The 15,497-nt window shown below is 42.8% G+C and overlaps 1 protein-coding gene across 1 annotated transcript in view; it reads right to left on the bottom strand.

The window, feature by feature from the left end:
- Positions 1–15,497, bottom strand: part of LOC137331752 (transmembrane protein 255B) — a 70,834-nt gene that overhangs the window by 22,185 nt on the left and 33,152 nt on the right. The window contains exons 4-5 of the mRNA XM_067995735.1: positions 2,384–2,473; positions 1,759–1,839 (exon numbers count right to left, since the gene is read on the bottom strand). Coding sequence (XP_067851836.1) covers positions 1,759–1,839; positions 2,384–2,473 — 171 coding nt within the window. The remainder of the gene's footprint in view (positions 1–1,758; positions 1,840–2,383; positions 2,474–15,497) is intronic.

Consider the following 15,497-nt stretch of genomic DNA (forward strand, 5'->3'; position numbering starts at 1 on the left):
AGTGGTTGTTGGAGGCCAATCATCTCAGCCCCAGGACATTGCTGCAGGAGTTCCTCAGGGCAATGTCCTAGGCCCAACCATCTTCAGCTGCTTCATCAATGACCTTCCCTCCATCATAAGGTCAGAAATGGGGATGTTCGCTGATGACTGCACAGTGTTCAGTTCCATTCGCAACCCCTCAGATAATGAAGCAGTCCGAGCCTGCATGCAGCAAGACCTGGACAACATCCAGGCTTGGGCTCATAAGTGGCAAGTAACATTCGCGCCAGATAAGTGCCAGGCAATGACCATCTCCAACAAGAGAAAGTCTAACCACCTCCCCTTGACATTCAACGGCATTACCATCGCCGAACCCCCCACCATCAACATCCTGGGGGTCACCATTGACCAGAAACTGAACTGGACCAGCCATATAAATACTGTGGCTACGAGAGCAGGTCAGAGGCTGGGTATTCTGCGGCGAGTGACTCACCTCCTGACTCCCCAAAGCCTTTCCACCATCTACAAGCCACAAGTCAGGAGTGTGATGGAATACTCTCCACTTGCCTGGATGAGTGCAGCTCCAACAACACTCAAGAAACTCGACACCATCCAAGACAAAGCAGCCCGCTTGATTGGCACCCCATCCATCACCCTAAACATTCACTCCCTTCACCACCGGCGCACTGTGGCTGCAGTGTGCACCATCCACAGGATGCACTGCAGCAACTCGCCAAGGCTTCTTCGACAGCACCTCCCAAACCCGCGACCTCTACCACCTAGAAGGACAAGAGCAGCAGGCACATGGGAACAACACCACCTGCACGTTCCCCTCCAAGTCACACACCATCCCGACTTGGAAATATATCGCCGTTCCTTCATCGTCGCTGGGTCAAAATCCTGGAGCTCCCTTCCTAAAAGCACTGTGGGAGAACCGTCACCACACGGACTGCAGCGGTTCAAGAAGGCGGCTCACCACCACCTTCTCGAGGGCAATTAGGGATGGGCAATAAATGCTGGCCTCGCCAGCGACGCCCACATCCCGTGAACGAATAAAAAAAAATACTTTGTCAGTCCTTTGGCGATTTCCTGGAACCCAAATATGTTTGATCCATAATCTTACTCAAGATCCTGAAGGGCAGCACTCATACTGTACAATACAACACCCGTATATGTCAGCATGTGTCAGTACCTTCAGGAGAGGAGGGATAAGAATTCGGGGTAGGGGAAACAACAAAGTTTTGCTGGAACAAACTTTAATTTGAGATATTTCATCATAAGCAGAATTAATTAAAGAAGGAGATTTATCAAAACAAGGTTCATTATAATTGGAATTTTATTTAAATTTGTTGCATGTTCACACCTTAGAACTTACCACAGTAAGTATCCTGATTTGAGATTATTTTATTTTATGTTTTTGTATATTTTTGATGTCTCTTCTTCATTCCATGTGTTACTTGTTCATTTTAAATCTGAGATTGATAGATTTTTGTTAACCGAAGGTACTAAGGGATATGGGGCTAAGGCGGGTATATGGAGTTAGGTCACAGATCCGCCATGATCTCACTGAATGGCGGAACAGGCTCGAGGGGCTAAATGGCCTACTCCTGTTCCTATGTTCCATACATCAATGTTCTTCAATGTACAGATGCATGTCTTTAAATCAAACTACCGTGTTCAAAATTAGAAAACCATGACTCAATTTTCCATCAAAATTTTAGTTCCAAACAATATTTGATCATTTAAACCATTCAGTGTCCAAAGATTTCTTCCACTTACAGTAGCCAGATAATTCTCATAAATATAGTTCTGTCCACTGGTGTAATGTTGGCATCTCCCTACACGCAGTGGTCTTAGATCCTAGGAGCAGAAAAAGATGTTAAAAAAAAATCTTCAATAAATGTCATCATTCAATAAATTTCGGAAAACAGTCCAAACTAACTTCTTACTTAAGAAAGTTTTATTTAAAGATTGTTTTTAAAGAACTGTTCCCATTCAGTATCACCGTTCTTGTTCTATTGGACCCTCCCCCATCCCCCAAGTATTCATTTCAAAATCCCTTCATGGCCCCTTACCACTCTACTCTGCAACCTGTTGCAATTCTATGTCCCAACTCACATCCCCTACTTCTGACCTCCATTTAAATTACTTGGTAGGGCACTGGAGAGCTCCCTGCTCTTGTTAAATAGTGCCATGGGATCTTTAATATCTATCTGAAACTGGAACAGGCTGACAGGGCCTAGATTTAATGTCTCATCCAAAGAGCAGTAATAGTGTTGCATGTTTCCGGACAAGGGTGTTTTACTGGTGGCGGGTGCTGGGAGAGGGTATTTAATCTATCCTGCTTCATGAGAACCACTGTGTCTGTTAATTCTTTTTAAATTGAAAGAAAAATAAGACTCACAATGTTTATAGCTGTGAAGACTCCGTCCACAACCACACAGAAGAATGCTCCTATAATTCCAAGACTGAGGAAAGTGATGGCTGCTACCAACTGAGGAAACAAATGCAGATTATGTGAATATTTTAGTCATTTTCAGTTGAAACTCAAGAAGCACTGCAGGTTTCTTTTTACAAATAAATGTTTAAACATAAAACAAAGACTGCTACGATTCAGGCTTTTTCAACAACAACAACTTGCATTTATATAGTGCGTTTAACGTAAAAAAAAATTGCAAAGTGCTTTACGGAGGTCTAATCAGAAAATGTAGGGTTGGCGGAAGTTACAGAGATAGGGAGGGGTGAGTCTATGAAGGGATTTATACATGAGAATGAGAATTTTAAATTTGAGGCTTTGGATGACCAGGAGCCAATGTAGGCCAGTGAGGACGGGGATGATTGATAAGCAGAACTTGGTGTGGGATAGGATACAGGCAGCAGAGTTTTGAATGAGCTGAAGTGTACAGAGGGTGGAGAATGGGAGGTTGGCCAGGAGAACACTGGAATGGTCGAGTCTGGAGGTGACAAAGGCATCAATGAGAATTTCAGCAGCAGTTCGGCTGAGGTAAGGGCGGAAGCGGGTGATGTCATTGAGTTGGAGGTGGAAGTAGACAGTCTTTGTGATGGACCGCGGCCTAACCAGCTGTTCCTTCTACTCCTTCTAGCCTCAAATAAATCGACCCCTCTTTCCCCCCCCCCCAACTCTCCCTCCCCCAATGCCCAACCCTCTGCGGCCTTACCATGGGATTGCTTCCCCCTTAAATTACCGTGACCGGCTCGAGGTAACGGATTTCCAGCCCCCTCCAATTGCCAAGCTCCTCCCTTCCTCCCCCCCCCACCAACCCCGGCCGATGGAAGCAGACTTATGAAGATCAACCTTTCTAAGATCAAAATAACAAAGGATAATGCCAATCAATTCTATAACAGTCAGTATTTATAATTTAAATAACACATTGTAAAATGGACCAAATAAGCTGAAAAGCAATGTTGACCTGTGAAGTATCATTTATTTGCTCCATTCGTAGATGAAGAAATTTGTTATCTTGTGGTTATTTCTACATCTATGTAACTCAAACATAGCTCAATCCCAAATATTTTTCTGCAGGGAAAAAATCATTTTAAATTCTGAAATGTGACCCATGTTAATTTTTCCTTCCTATATGCAGTGCTTTACATTTCTCTGTATTAAATTTCATCTGCCATTGTTCATCCCACTTACATAATTTGTCCAACTCATTCTGTAATTTCTCAGCTGCCTCCTCCGCTGCCTTTTCTAATTTGGTATCATCAGAAAATGTATTCTTTGCAGATCGGACTGTTCACATTTACAAGTGCAGGCGATGGTGAGAGAACTGCATGCCTGCCGTTGGCTGCACTTCTCTAATACAGAAGTGTGCTCAGTCTGCACCTTCTCCTCCTTTCAGTCCTCCCAATACATCTCATCCTCAAACAAGTGCCATCATTCTCTGAGATCCCTTCAATGCCATTCAGATTTAAAGTGTAAGGTTGCCTAGTGCATTCAGTACTTTAACAAGAGTTAGAAAATCACATACAAATTCATTCACTTTGTTCTTGTCAGGAATCCCTCACACTAGGAACTTGTTTGTCTATCTGTAAGTTTCTAAAGCATAATGGCTGCTTGTTCCTGGAGCATTGTGAGTGACGGGATGTTCTATCTGTGCGAAATCCCACCTCCTACAACACTGGCAGTGGGAATAGGCAGCCATTGCAGGTAGAAAGGAAGTAGAGCTAGGCAGGCTCCAAAAGAGAGAATTCCAGATACAAAGAACAGGGCAGAAGAGAACATTGCTCATTCAGGGAGCGGATAAGAGGTGAGTTTCCCCACTAAGGAGACAGTGAGAGGGTTAGGCTCACCAATTTGACAGAAATTAAAACCGAAACTATTGAAGTACTGGATTGAAATCCCGCTCTTGCGTGTCAGTGCTGAGCACGGAGGGGGCGGAAAACTGGGAATTCTGCCCTGGTGCTGGTTTTGTGCTAGCCCCAGGTTTTCTGTTGAGGTTGCACTGACAGCAGAAGATGCTCATGCTGCTCCGTGGCTGAACTCCATTAATATATGCATTTGGGGTCTTCTCTGAGCATGTTCTTTTGGGTCCTAGAAGTGCCAATACATCCCAGGGTCATCCAGGAGTGCAATACAAAATTGGAACAGAAGAGAGGCCCTAATAGTGCAGCAGCACCAGCAATGGTTAAAGTTATACTCCTCGACCTTGGGCCCAATGGGGGTGGATTAACCAAATATGCGACCCCTGCCAGGGGCTCCACACAAGTATGTTTCATTTAAGCGTAGCATATTGTGATATGATTTGCTTTATTATTAATGCAGAGTGCAAACATTCTATGAGCCTATTTCTTCATGCATTTCACTACACGTTTGTGTTTTAATGGATCGAGGGGGTGGAAGAACGTCCCCAACTGCTCTTGGTGTCCAGGGCCCCAAGAATTCTTTATCCAGCTCTGGAATCCTAGTTTGTTGACCTTTTTTTTTGCTTGTCCTCTGTTTCTTTAGTTTATTTTTAGTCCTCTGAGAGTCCGTGGAGTCAATTTAATTTGAGTGGAACATCGATTTGGTAGTGTTTATTTTTGTACTTAACTTGTCCATCCTGAAACATCCAACCATCTTGCCAGGCCTAGGCAAGTTTACTCACGCCATGGGCATGGTATACCTTTGGCGAATCCACTGGTTCTCTGCAATTTGGAGGATAAGGAGGAACCGCGCAGGTAGGGTGCATTGCTGGAGGGTGGAGCCTTTCCCAGGACATGTGTGTACAGGCTCAGACATGGTTTTCTGGAACTGCTGAAGCAGCTGTATCTCAGGAGGGTAGCAGTAAACAAGAGTATAGCGGCTCCGACAGAAAGGCCGACAAACTGTCATCAGGGCTGGCATTGCTAGACCTGTGGTGCTAAAAGTTACTACTGCCGTAAGTTTCACTTTACTGGATCCTTTCAAAGTGTCAAAGGGAGACAAGTCAATATGCAGTTCACTACTGCATCCAGCAGGTTATGAGGAACTATTTAAGAGGGCAAACAAATTTATCTCATGCTCTAAGGAACAGTAGCAGCAGCAGCAGGTGAAGGTCCAGCACTTTTACAGAGTGGCAGGAATCCCACAGGTTCAAGGCTTAATCCAAATTACTCGTGGCCATTTGGGCTCCTCACTCTAATGTAACAGCATTCATCATTGAGGGGGATAATACTGTGCTAATGTCATTGAAAGAGATGGAACTGGCCAGATGGTGTCCTTCACCAGAAAAAAATGGCAGTTCCATCTTTGCTGGTGCCAGGGGAAAGCATGTCGAAGATGTACTTAGTATTCAAATCATGTTTAACTAACTTGATTGAGTTTTTTGATGAGGTAACAGAAAGAGTTGACGAGGGCAATGCAGTAGTTGATCTGTATACGGACTTTCAAAAGGCATTTGATAAAGTGCCACAAATAGGCTTGTCAGCATAATTGAAGCCCATAGAATAAAAGGGGCAGTGGCAACATGGATACGAAATTGGCTAAGTGACAGGAAACAGAGAGTAGTGGTGGACGGTTGTCTTTCGGAATGGAGGAAGTTATACAGTGGTGTTCCCTAGGGGTCGGTACTAGAACTACTGCTTTTTTTGATATATATTAATAACTTGGACTTGGGTGTACAGGGCACAATTTCAAAATTTGCAGATGACACAAAACTTGGAAGTGTAATAAACAGTGAGGAGGATAGTAATAGACTTAAAGAGGGCATAGACAAGCTGGTGGAATGGGAAGACACATGGCAGATTAAATTTATTGCAGAGAAGTGTGAAGTGATACATTTTGGCAGAAAGAACGAGGAGAGGCAATATAAACTGAATAGTGCAATTCTATAGGGGGTGCAGGAACAGAGAGACCTGGGGATATATGTGTATAAATCTTTGAAGATGGCAGGACAGGTTGAGAAAGCAGTTAAAAAAGCATATGGGATCCTGGGCTTTACAAAAGCAAGGAAGTTAGAAAACACAGGTTCGGCCACAGCTGGAGTATTGTGTCCAATTCTGGGCACCGCACTTTAGGAAAGATGTGAAGGCCTTAGAGAGGGTGCAGAAAAGATTTACTAGAATGGTTCCAGGGATGAGGGTCTTCAGTTACGTGAATAGACTGGAGAAGCTGGGGTTGCTCTCCTTGGAGGAAAGAAGGTTAAGAGGAGATTTGATAGAAGTGTTTAAGATCATGACGGTTTAGATAAGGTAAATGAAGAGAAACTGTTGCCATTGGCAGAAGAGTTGAGAACCACAGGAGATTTAAGATTGGCAAAAGAACCCAAAGGCGATGAGAGAAAACTTTTTTATGCAGTAATTATGATCTGGAATGTGCTGCCTGAAAGGGTGGTGGAAGCAAATTCAATCATGGCTTTCAAAAAGGAACTGGTTAAATATCTGAAGAGAAAAAATTTGCAGAGCTACGGAGAAAGAGCAGCGGAATAGGAGTAATTGGATTGTTCTCACAAAGAGCCGGCACAGGCTCGATGGGCTGAATGGCCTCCTTCTGTGCTGTAACGATTCTATGATTCTATTCTAAATGTGGACGTGGAGTTTCATGCGATTGATTGCCATTAGGGAAACAGCTCCAGAAAAATTTCCAGAATTTTTTTTTTAAAATTGAGGCCCGCCTCTGGCCTCATCGTAGGCCTCATCAATATGTAATAGTCAGGGTCCTACGACGCAATTAAGAGCCCAATGTGATTTTAATTCCCGATCATGGTAGTCGCTCATAGCACTCGGCTCCCGCCAGTGAAACCCGGCAAACAAGTTAAGAGCTAGCGAGTGAGTCTATACATGAACAGAACAAAGAATGCCTTGCAGCCTACTGACTCCCTCGAAACAGACTCCCTTAAGCTGTCTTTTTTATTTTATTGTAATTAGAATGAATGTACACAATAAGAAAATAAAGCCGAGCATATTTCTTGAATCCTATCAAAGGATCCTTTCTTATAATGCTCAGCATTATGGATCCTCTCTTAATCTCCAACTCGGTATTTATAGATATTAATTGTACATTTAAATCCCAAAGTTGGGGGTTTAAAGAAAGTGCATGAAAGACTACATCCACTTCCATTTACATCTCTGCCACAGGATGTGTTGTGAGGTTTTTAAGTTTATAGGTTAAACTGAATTTCAATGCTCCTCACGACATTTTGTTTGTTTTGCTAAATGCTTATTTTGGTGCATTCTGCATTGTTTCCTGCTGTTAGATATATGTCGGGTGCTTTATCTCCCCCCTTTTTGTGCTGAAGTTTTTTTGTGTGCCTTCATGTTTAGTTTCAATGTAAATTAAACACTTCAATGAAAATCACGGTTCTATTCTCCAGAAGATTTCTATGAAATGTTCCCCTCACTCCTCACCACAATTCACAGTGCAGCTACTGATGAAGGTTTAATTGCAAGTGCTGGATTTGTGTTTTGTTGGCAGTATCAAAGTAAACAGCAGTCAACTGCATGCGAGCATTTTGTAAAGAGATCGACCCCTCAGAATTTACAGACATTGCATTCCTTTTCTTAATTCGTCAAAAAAACCACTGTTTGTGGAGGATAAGCAAATGATTTTTGAACAACTGTGATAAATTAAAAGATGATTTGGAGCCCGACCAATGCTTTGGCACCATTCAGATTCTGCCAGAGCAACTGTAGAATTAGTTTATCCGCAGCCCCTAAATTATTTTTTCAACTTACACAACTTTGCCCAGAAGGAAGCCTCACTAAATCAGCTTCTCAACACTTCCTCAGCAGAGCATCAAGCCAAAAAGTATCTTTTCAATAGCTGACGTTGTAAAAGTCTTCGGGTCCACAGGCTGCAGCCACATATCTATCCGTGTAGTTGCTAGCAGTATGTACATCATACTATGGCTGTAGGTGGCACTTGGTGCCCAAAAATCAAGACAGATGAACATGCCGACTACATTTGGGACATTAGAGACTTATTTATCCTTGCTAATTCACAATTACACAGAATTACATGGAATTTACAGCACAGAAACAGGCCATTCGGCCCAACTGGTCCGTGTCACACGAATCTCCTCCCGCCCTACTTCATCTACAAGGACATTGATTGGTGATGGCTGTTTGCTAAAATAATTTGACAGGTCTATCGATGTGATTGCTGACAGGGTTATGTAATAACATTTTCTCTTCTTTAGGTGGCAGAAGTTATGGTCTCAAACTCTGCTTTATAACCCCACTGCAAATCTCTAATTCCATGTGCTAGAGAGGGTCAAACTTTTGACCAGTGAAGTTTACGTACAAGTAACCCATTTATTTCAAACATTCAAACACCTGCATGAAATAATGCACACAGAAAGTTCTACAGTGAGAAATGTAATAACCTGACCATACTAAAAAGAGGGCACATTTGGCACTTCAAAAAACATATTTAGATCACCTAAAGTTTTTTCACTGTGTCCATTCACATGGCAATGTTGGCTGTCAACCAGATCAAAGCCCTCCTCTATTGGCCTCCCGCAAGCCTGCTCTGCTTTCTGCTCCTCTCTAACCACCTTCAATTCCGTTTACCCCCTTCACCCCTATTTTCTCTTTTTAACATACATTCCTCAGCCCCTATCCCATCTGATCCTATTCCCCAGCTAACCAGTTCTTCTGCTGCCAACTAAGGTTCAAGTCTCTTCTTGATAAGCCTAAAGCTTTCCTTTTCTCCATACATGGTCTGCTCCATTGCAGCATCGATCGCTGACTCTCCCATTGTAGCCACCTGAACTGCCTCATCCCTTGCTGCCAGCATCCATTCCGGGAGCTATATCTCTCTAACAATATCCCCATCCCCACTCACCTCCCACACAAGCTATAGTGTTGGGTCATCAACTGTCGGTCCACTTTGTATTGACCTCCAAAACTTTCACTCTCTTACAAATAGGGTCCTCACCATTCATGATCTCAATCGACATCTGGGGGAAATTCTCCTTTTAGAGTTGAAACTCCAGCATGGTGGAACTTTTGCCTGCTATCTGACCCAACCCTGACCCATTTTCCAGAGTCAGGGCTCATTCACTGAAGAAACTCCAGCGGTGCTATAGCGGGGACACCACTGCCGCACCAGAAGAGAGGCAGTGAGGGACCTTAAAGGGGCAATAGCACTCCAAGGATCGGAATGAAGTTCCCACTGAAGGCCTCAGTCGAGATCGAGGTCTTCGGAAGGTAAGTGCTTGGGGCAGTCTGGAGGGAGTGAAGGTCACTGCAAGGCCCTCCTCCAAGGGGGAACTCAAGACATTTACCGCCACGTTCCGGCACCTACTGCCATCTTTCACGTGGCGACCCCCAGAAGAAGCGATAAGTGGGCAGAACGGAGGAAAATCCACCAAGGGCCTGGGCCCTGCCTCCCACCATTATTTGCATGCGACGGGTTAGGAAGGAACACCAAGGAGTGGGGCCGGGAGGGAGGGAGGAGAGTGAGCCGTATACCTACCACCTGAAGTTTCCAACATTCTCTGTTGCAATTCTACCTGATTTTGGACAGGTTTATGGAGGAGAAATCCGCATGAAAAATATTTCACTTTGCTCAAACTGTAGCAGAAGTAGTGTGCCTCTCACCACTAAGTTCCACCTTGGATTCTCCTCCTATTCTTCAGACATCGTTTCCTCACTCAAGCGCTACCCCCACCTTTTATTTAACTCTTTGTCAATTACTGCTCTTTGAAGTCCCATGATGACTTTTTTGCCAAGATCTCCTCCGTCTCTTTCCTCACACTGTGTACCCAATGATTGCTCGATGACTTCGACCTCCATTTTAATTTCCCTTCCTTCCTCTTTTCTGGCTTCTCTGCCCTCCTGTCCTCCCTTAACCTCAACTTCTCCACCCATACCTATAGACTCCTCCTCAACCTCGTCATCTCGTGGCCTCACCACCTCCAAGGCGTCAGTCCCTGTTATAATCACTTCCAACCACTTACACATCTAGATTAACCCCACTGCCCTTACCCTTAGCCTTCACCCCTGGAAAATAACCTGCCCCACAGATCCCTCATCAATTCACTCCATAACTCCCAGCTCCCCATCCTCTGGCCCTCCATTTGTCACTACTGCCACTCTTGACCTGCTAAACAGTTCCTTTCAGCATTCTCCAGTCCTCTGACTCTGACCTCCTGTGAATTCCCTTTCCTCCCTCCCCCCAACCTTCCATTCCACATTCAGTGACAGAGTCTTCAGCCGCCTCAGCCCTATTCTTTGTAACTCCCTCCCCAAGTTGCTCTACCTATTTATCCACCTTTAAAGGCCTTCTCAAAGCACATCTCTTTGACCAAGCTTTTGGTCACTTTTCCTAACCTTCTTGCAAAGCTCTTCGCCTAATCTTTTTCTCCTTTGCATCTAAAGACATTCTTTCTACTTTAACGGCCCTGCACAACTGCAAGTTGTTGTAGTAGTATAGAGGCAACTTTACAGTACAACTCTAGAAAGTTTACAAAAATATTGCTTCCTGTTGCATGTTGTGCAACGTGGCAATACTTTGTGGTATTCATTAAGACCAACAGATGAATAATGGAGCCAGATGTTCAAGGAAATATTTAAGAACATGTTCACCCATTCCAAGCTTGTTCATGCTGTCATCATTTTTGTATCCAGTTTCAGCATCAGGGGCTCAATTTTTTATAGCTGCATGAAAGAAATGCAGAACGAAGCCTCCTCTCAACTGTCTCAGAAATATAACAAAACAACAATCTCCAAGGAGCACCTCTCCTTTAATAGCTATAACTGAACTGGCATTCAGCGGATGGGTAGCAGCCTGCTCTGTAACGTCATTCTGAATGGAATAAAGACCATAAGACCATAAGAGATAGGAGCAGGAGTAGGCCATTCGGTCCCTCGAGCCTGCTCCGACAGTTAATGAGATCATGGCTGATCTGATTTTTACCTCAACTCCACTTTCCCACCCTTTCCCCATATCCTTTGACTCCCTTGCTCATCAAAAATTTGTCTAACTCAGCCTCCACAGCTTTTTGAGGTAAAGAATTCCAAAGATTCACAACCCTCTGGGAGAAGAAATTCCTCCTCATTTCTGTCTTAAACGGGTGACCCCTTATTCTGAGACTATGCCCCCTAGTTTTAGATTCCCCCATGAGGGGTAACATCCTCTCAGCATCTACCCTATCGAGTCCCCTCAGAATCTTGTATGTTTCAATAAGATCTCCTCTCATTCTTCTAAACTCCAATGAGTATAGACCCAACCTGTTCAATCTTTCCTCATAAGACAACCCTTCCATACCCGGAATCAACCTAGTGAACCTTCTCTGAACTGCCTCCAATGCAAGTATGTCCTTCCATAAATAAGGGCACCAGAACTGTACGCAGTACTCCAGGTGTGGTATCACCAGCACCCTGTACAGTTGTAGCATAACTTCCCTGCTTTTATATTCCATCCCTCTAGAAATAAAGGCCAATAATTCCCTCTGTACCACAGCATTTTGTAGTATTTCTCCCTTCAAATAATATTTTGCTTTTTTATTTTTTCTCCCAAAGTGGATGACTTCACATTTTCCCACATTATATTCCATCTGCCAAATTTTTGCCCATTCGCTTAACCTGTCAATATCCCTTTGCAGACACTTTGTGTCCTCATCACAACTTGCTTTTCCACCTACCTTTGGATCATCAGCAAATTTGGTCACAAGACACTCTGTTCCTTCATCCAAGTCATTGATATATATTGTAAATAGTTGAGGCCTCAGCACTGATCCCTGCAGCACCCCACTAGTTACAAATTGCCATTTTGAAAATGACCCTTTTAGCCCGATTCTTTGTTTTCTGTTAGTTAGCCAATCCTCTATCCATGCCAGTATATTACCCCCAAGACCATGTGCTCTTATCTTGTGCAGTAATCTTTTATGTGGCATCTTATCGAATGCCTTTTGGAAATCCAAAGATTCTGCATCCAATGGTTCCCCTTTATCCACCCTGCCCGTTACTTCCTCAAAGAACTCTAATAAATTTATAAACAATTTTACAACACCAAGTTATAGTCCAGCAATTTTATTTTAAATTCACAAGCTTTTGGAGATTTTCTCCTTCCTCAGGCAAATGTTTCAAGAGCTCCTTGAAGCCTACGCATTTATACATATTGAACAATACATGGTGTTTACAGACTGCCCCTGCAACTGCCCGTTGCCAAGGCAATCACCGTGTTCAGACAGAGAGGTGTCACCTGCAGAACCCCTGAATACACATTCAACAAAAAAACAAACAGGGAAAAAAAACAGAGAAAAAAAAACACAGAGAGAGGCAGAAACATCCGGAAGGCAGAGAGAGCCAGCAAATGACCCATTATATTAAAAACAGATAACATTTGTTCGCTGGTGGGGTAACGTGTAGCGTGACATGAACCCAAGATCCCGGTTGAGGCCGTCCTCATGGGTGCGGAACTTGGCTATCAATTTCTGCTTATCTACAGTTATCTACAGTTATGCTACAACTGTACAGGGTGCTGGTGATACCACACCTGGAGTACTGCGTACAGTTCTGGTGCCCTTATTTATGGAAGGACATACTTGCATTGGAGGCAGTTCAGAGAAGGTTCACTAGGTTGATTCCGGGTATGGAAGGGTTGTCTTATGAGGAAAGATTGAACAGGTTGGGTCTATACTCATTGCTTATCTAATCCTTATCTAATAATATATCTGCTTATCTAATCCTTATCTAATAAATTTGTCAGACATGATTTCCCCTTCATAAAACCATGTTGACTCTCCTTGATTGTATTATGAGTCTCCAATTGTCCTGCTAATACTTCCTTAATAATGGATTCTAGCATTTTCCCAATGACAGATGTTAGACTAATTGGTCTATAGTTACCTGCTTTCTGTCTCACTCCCTTCTTGAATAGGAGTGTTACGTTTGCAGTTTTCCAATCCGCTGGGACCTTTCCAGAATCTCGTGAATTCTGGAAGATTACAACCAATGCATTCATTATCTCTGCAGCCACTTCCTTTAAGACCCTCGGATGCAAGCCATCAGGTCCAGGGGACTTGTCAGCCTTTAGACCCATTAGTTTACCTAGTACTTTTTCTCTAGTGATAGTGATTGTTTTTAGTTCCTCCCTCCCCTTTGCCCCTTGATTTTATACTATTATTGAAATGTTATTAGTGTTTTCTACTGTGAAGACAGATACAAGATATCTGTTCAATTCCTCTGCCATTTCCGTGTTTTCCATTATTATTTCCCCAGTCTCATCCTCTAAGGGACCAATGTTTACTTTAGCTACCCTCTTCCTTTTTATATACTTGTCGAAGCTTTCACTGTCAATTTTTATATTTCTTGCTAGTTTACTCTCATAATTTATTTTCTCCCTCTTTATTATTCTTTTAGTCATCCTTTGCTGGTTTTTAAAGTTTTCCCAATCTTCGGGCTTACCAGTAATCTTTGCCATGTTGTATGGTTTTTCTTTTAACTTGATACAATCCTTTACTTCCTTAGTTAGCCATGGTTGGTTCACCCTTTTTGTGGAGTCTTTCCTCCTCACAGGGATATATTTTTGTTGTGAGTCATAAAATATCTTTTTAAATGTTTGCCACTGCTTATCCACCATCATACCATCGAATCTGTTTACCCAGTCCACTTTAGCCAATTCCGCCCTCATTCCTTTATATTTGCCTTTATATCCTTTACAATATAATAAAGCTCCTCCTCCAGTTACATTTTGCTCATTATGGCCTTAACTGATAAACGTGAACCCTGGTTTTCTAGTTCCAATACTGCAGAAAACTCCTCACTACATAGAGTCCAGATATTCCCCTATTACTACATCAAGATGTTGATTTAAACAGGCATTGTAGTCTGTCATGTGAAAAAGTGTATGGGAAATTTTTATCTTCTCTGGGGAGGAATGCGAGCCAGGTCTGTGCATCATTTTCATCGTGATGACATCATGCACAAGTGAACCGATGCTGCATTTCAAAGTTATTTACGTCATTGTGCTGTGTGTTTCCATAAAGCAACAAAAGATTGTCAAACGTACTTTTAATAAAGACTAGCTCCTTTAGAGGTATTTAAACAAGTCACAAGCACTTAAAGAATGTCAACTTATAAATGTTAAGTGCCAAAAATCACCCTGCTTGTACAAACTTTCTCCAATTGGTTGGGTAAAAGATTTTCAGATATGTTAACATGTTCATAATATTTTATTTACTATATAATAGTAATCTTTCCACGTCCTATGCAAATAAGATCAAGTCTGACTTGACTATGCTAAGTGATTGCCTGAGTAACTGAGCATGATAACACTTGTATTGCTTTTAGGAACATAGGAACAGGAGTAGGCCATTCAGCCACTCGTGCCTGCTCCGCCATTTGATAAGATCATGGCTGATCTGTGATCTAACTCCATATACCTGCCTTTGGCCCATAACCCTTAATACCTTTGGTTACCAAAAAGCTATCTATCTCAGATTTAAATTTAGCAATTGAGCTAGCATCAATTGCTGTTTGCGGAAGAGAGTTCCAAACTTCTACAACCCTTTGTGTGTAGAAATGTTTTCTAATCTCGCTCCTGAAAGGTCTGGCTCTAATTTTTAGACTGTGCCCCCTAGTACTAGAATCCCCAATCAGCAGAAATAGTTTCTCTCTATCCAACCTATCTGTTCCTCTTAATATCTTATAAACTTCGATCAGATCACCCCTTAACCTTCTAAACTCTAGAGAATACAACCCCAATTTGTGTAATCTCTCCTCGTAACTTACCCTTGAAGTCCGGGTATCATTCCAGTAAACCGACGCTGCACTCCCTGAAGGCCAATATGTCCTTCTGAAGGTGCGGTGCCCAGAACTGCTCACAGTACTCCAGGTGTGTTCTAACCAGGGTTTTGTATAGATGCAGCAAAACTTCTGCCCCCTTGTACTCTAGTCCTCTAGATATAAAGGACAGCATTCCATTTGCCACCTTGATTATTTTCTGCACCTGTTCATGACACTTCAATGATCTTTGTACCTGAACCCCGAAGTCCCTTTGGACATCCACAGTTTTTAACTTTTTACCATTTAGAAAGTACCCTGTTCTATCCTTTTTTGATCCAAAGTGGATGACCTCACTTTTGTCTACA

Source organism: Heptranchias perlo, chromosome 13 (assembly GCF_035084215.1).
Source record: "Heptranchias perlo isolate sHepPer1 chromosome 13, sHepPer1.hap1, whole genome shotgun sequence".
In the NCBI taxonomy this organism is placed as follows: Eukaryota; Metazoa; Chordata; class Chondrichthyes; order Hexanchiformes; family Hexanchidae; genus Heptranchias; species Heptranchias perlo.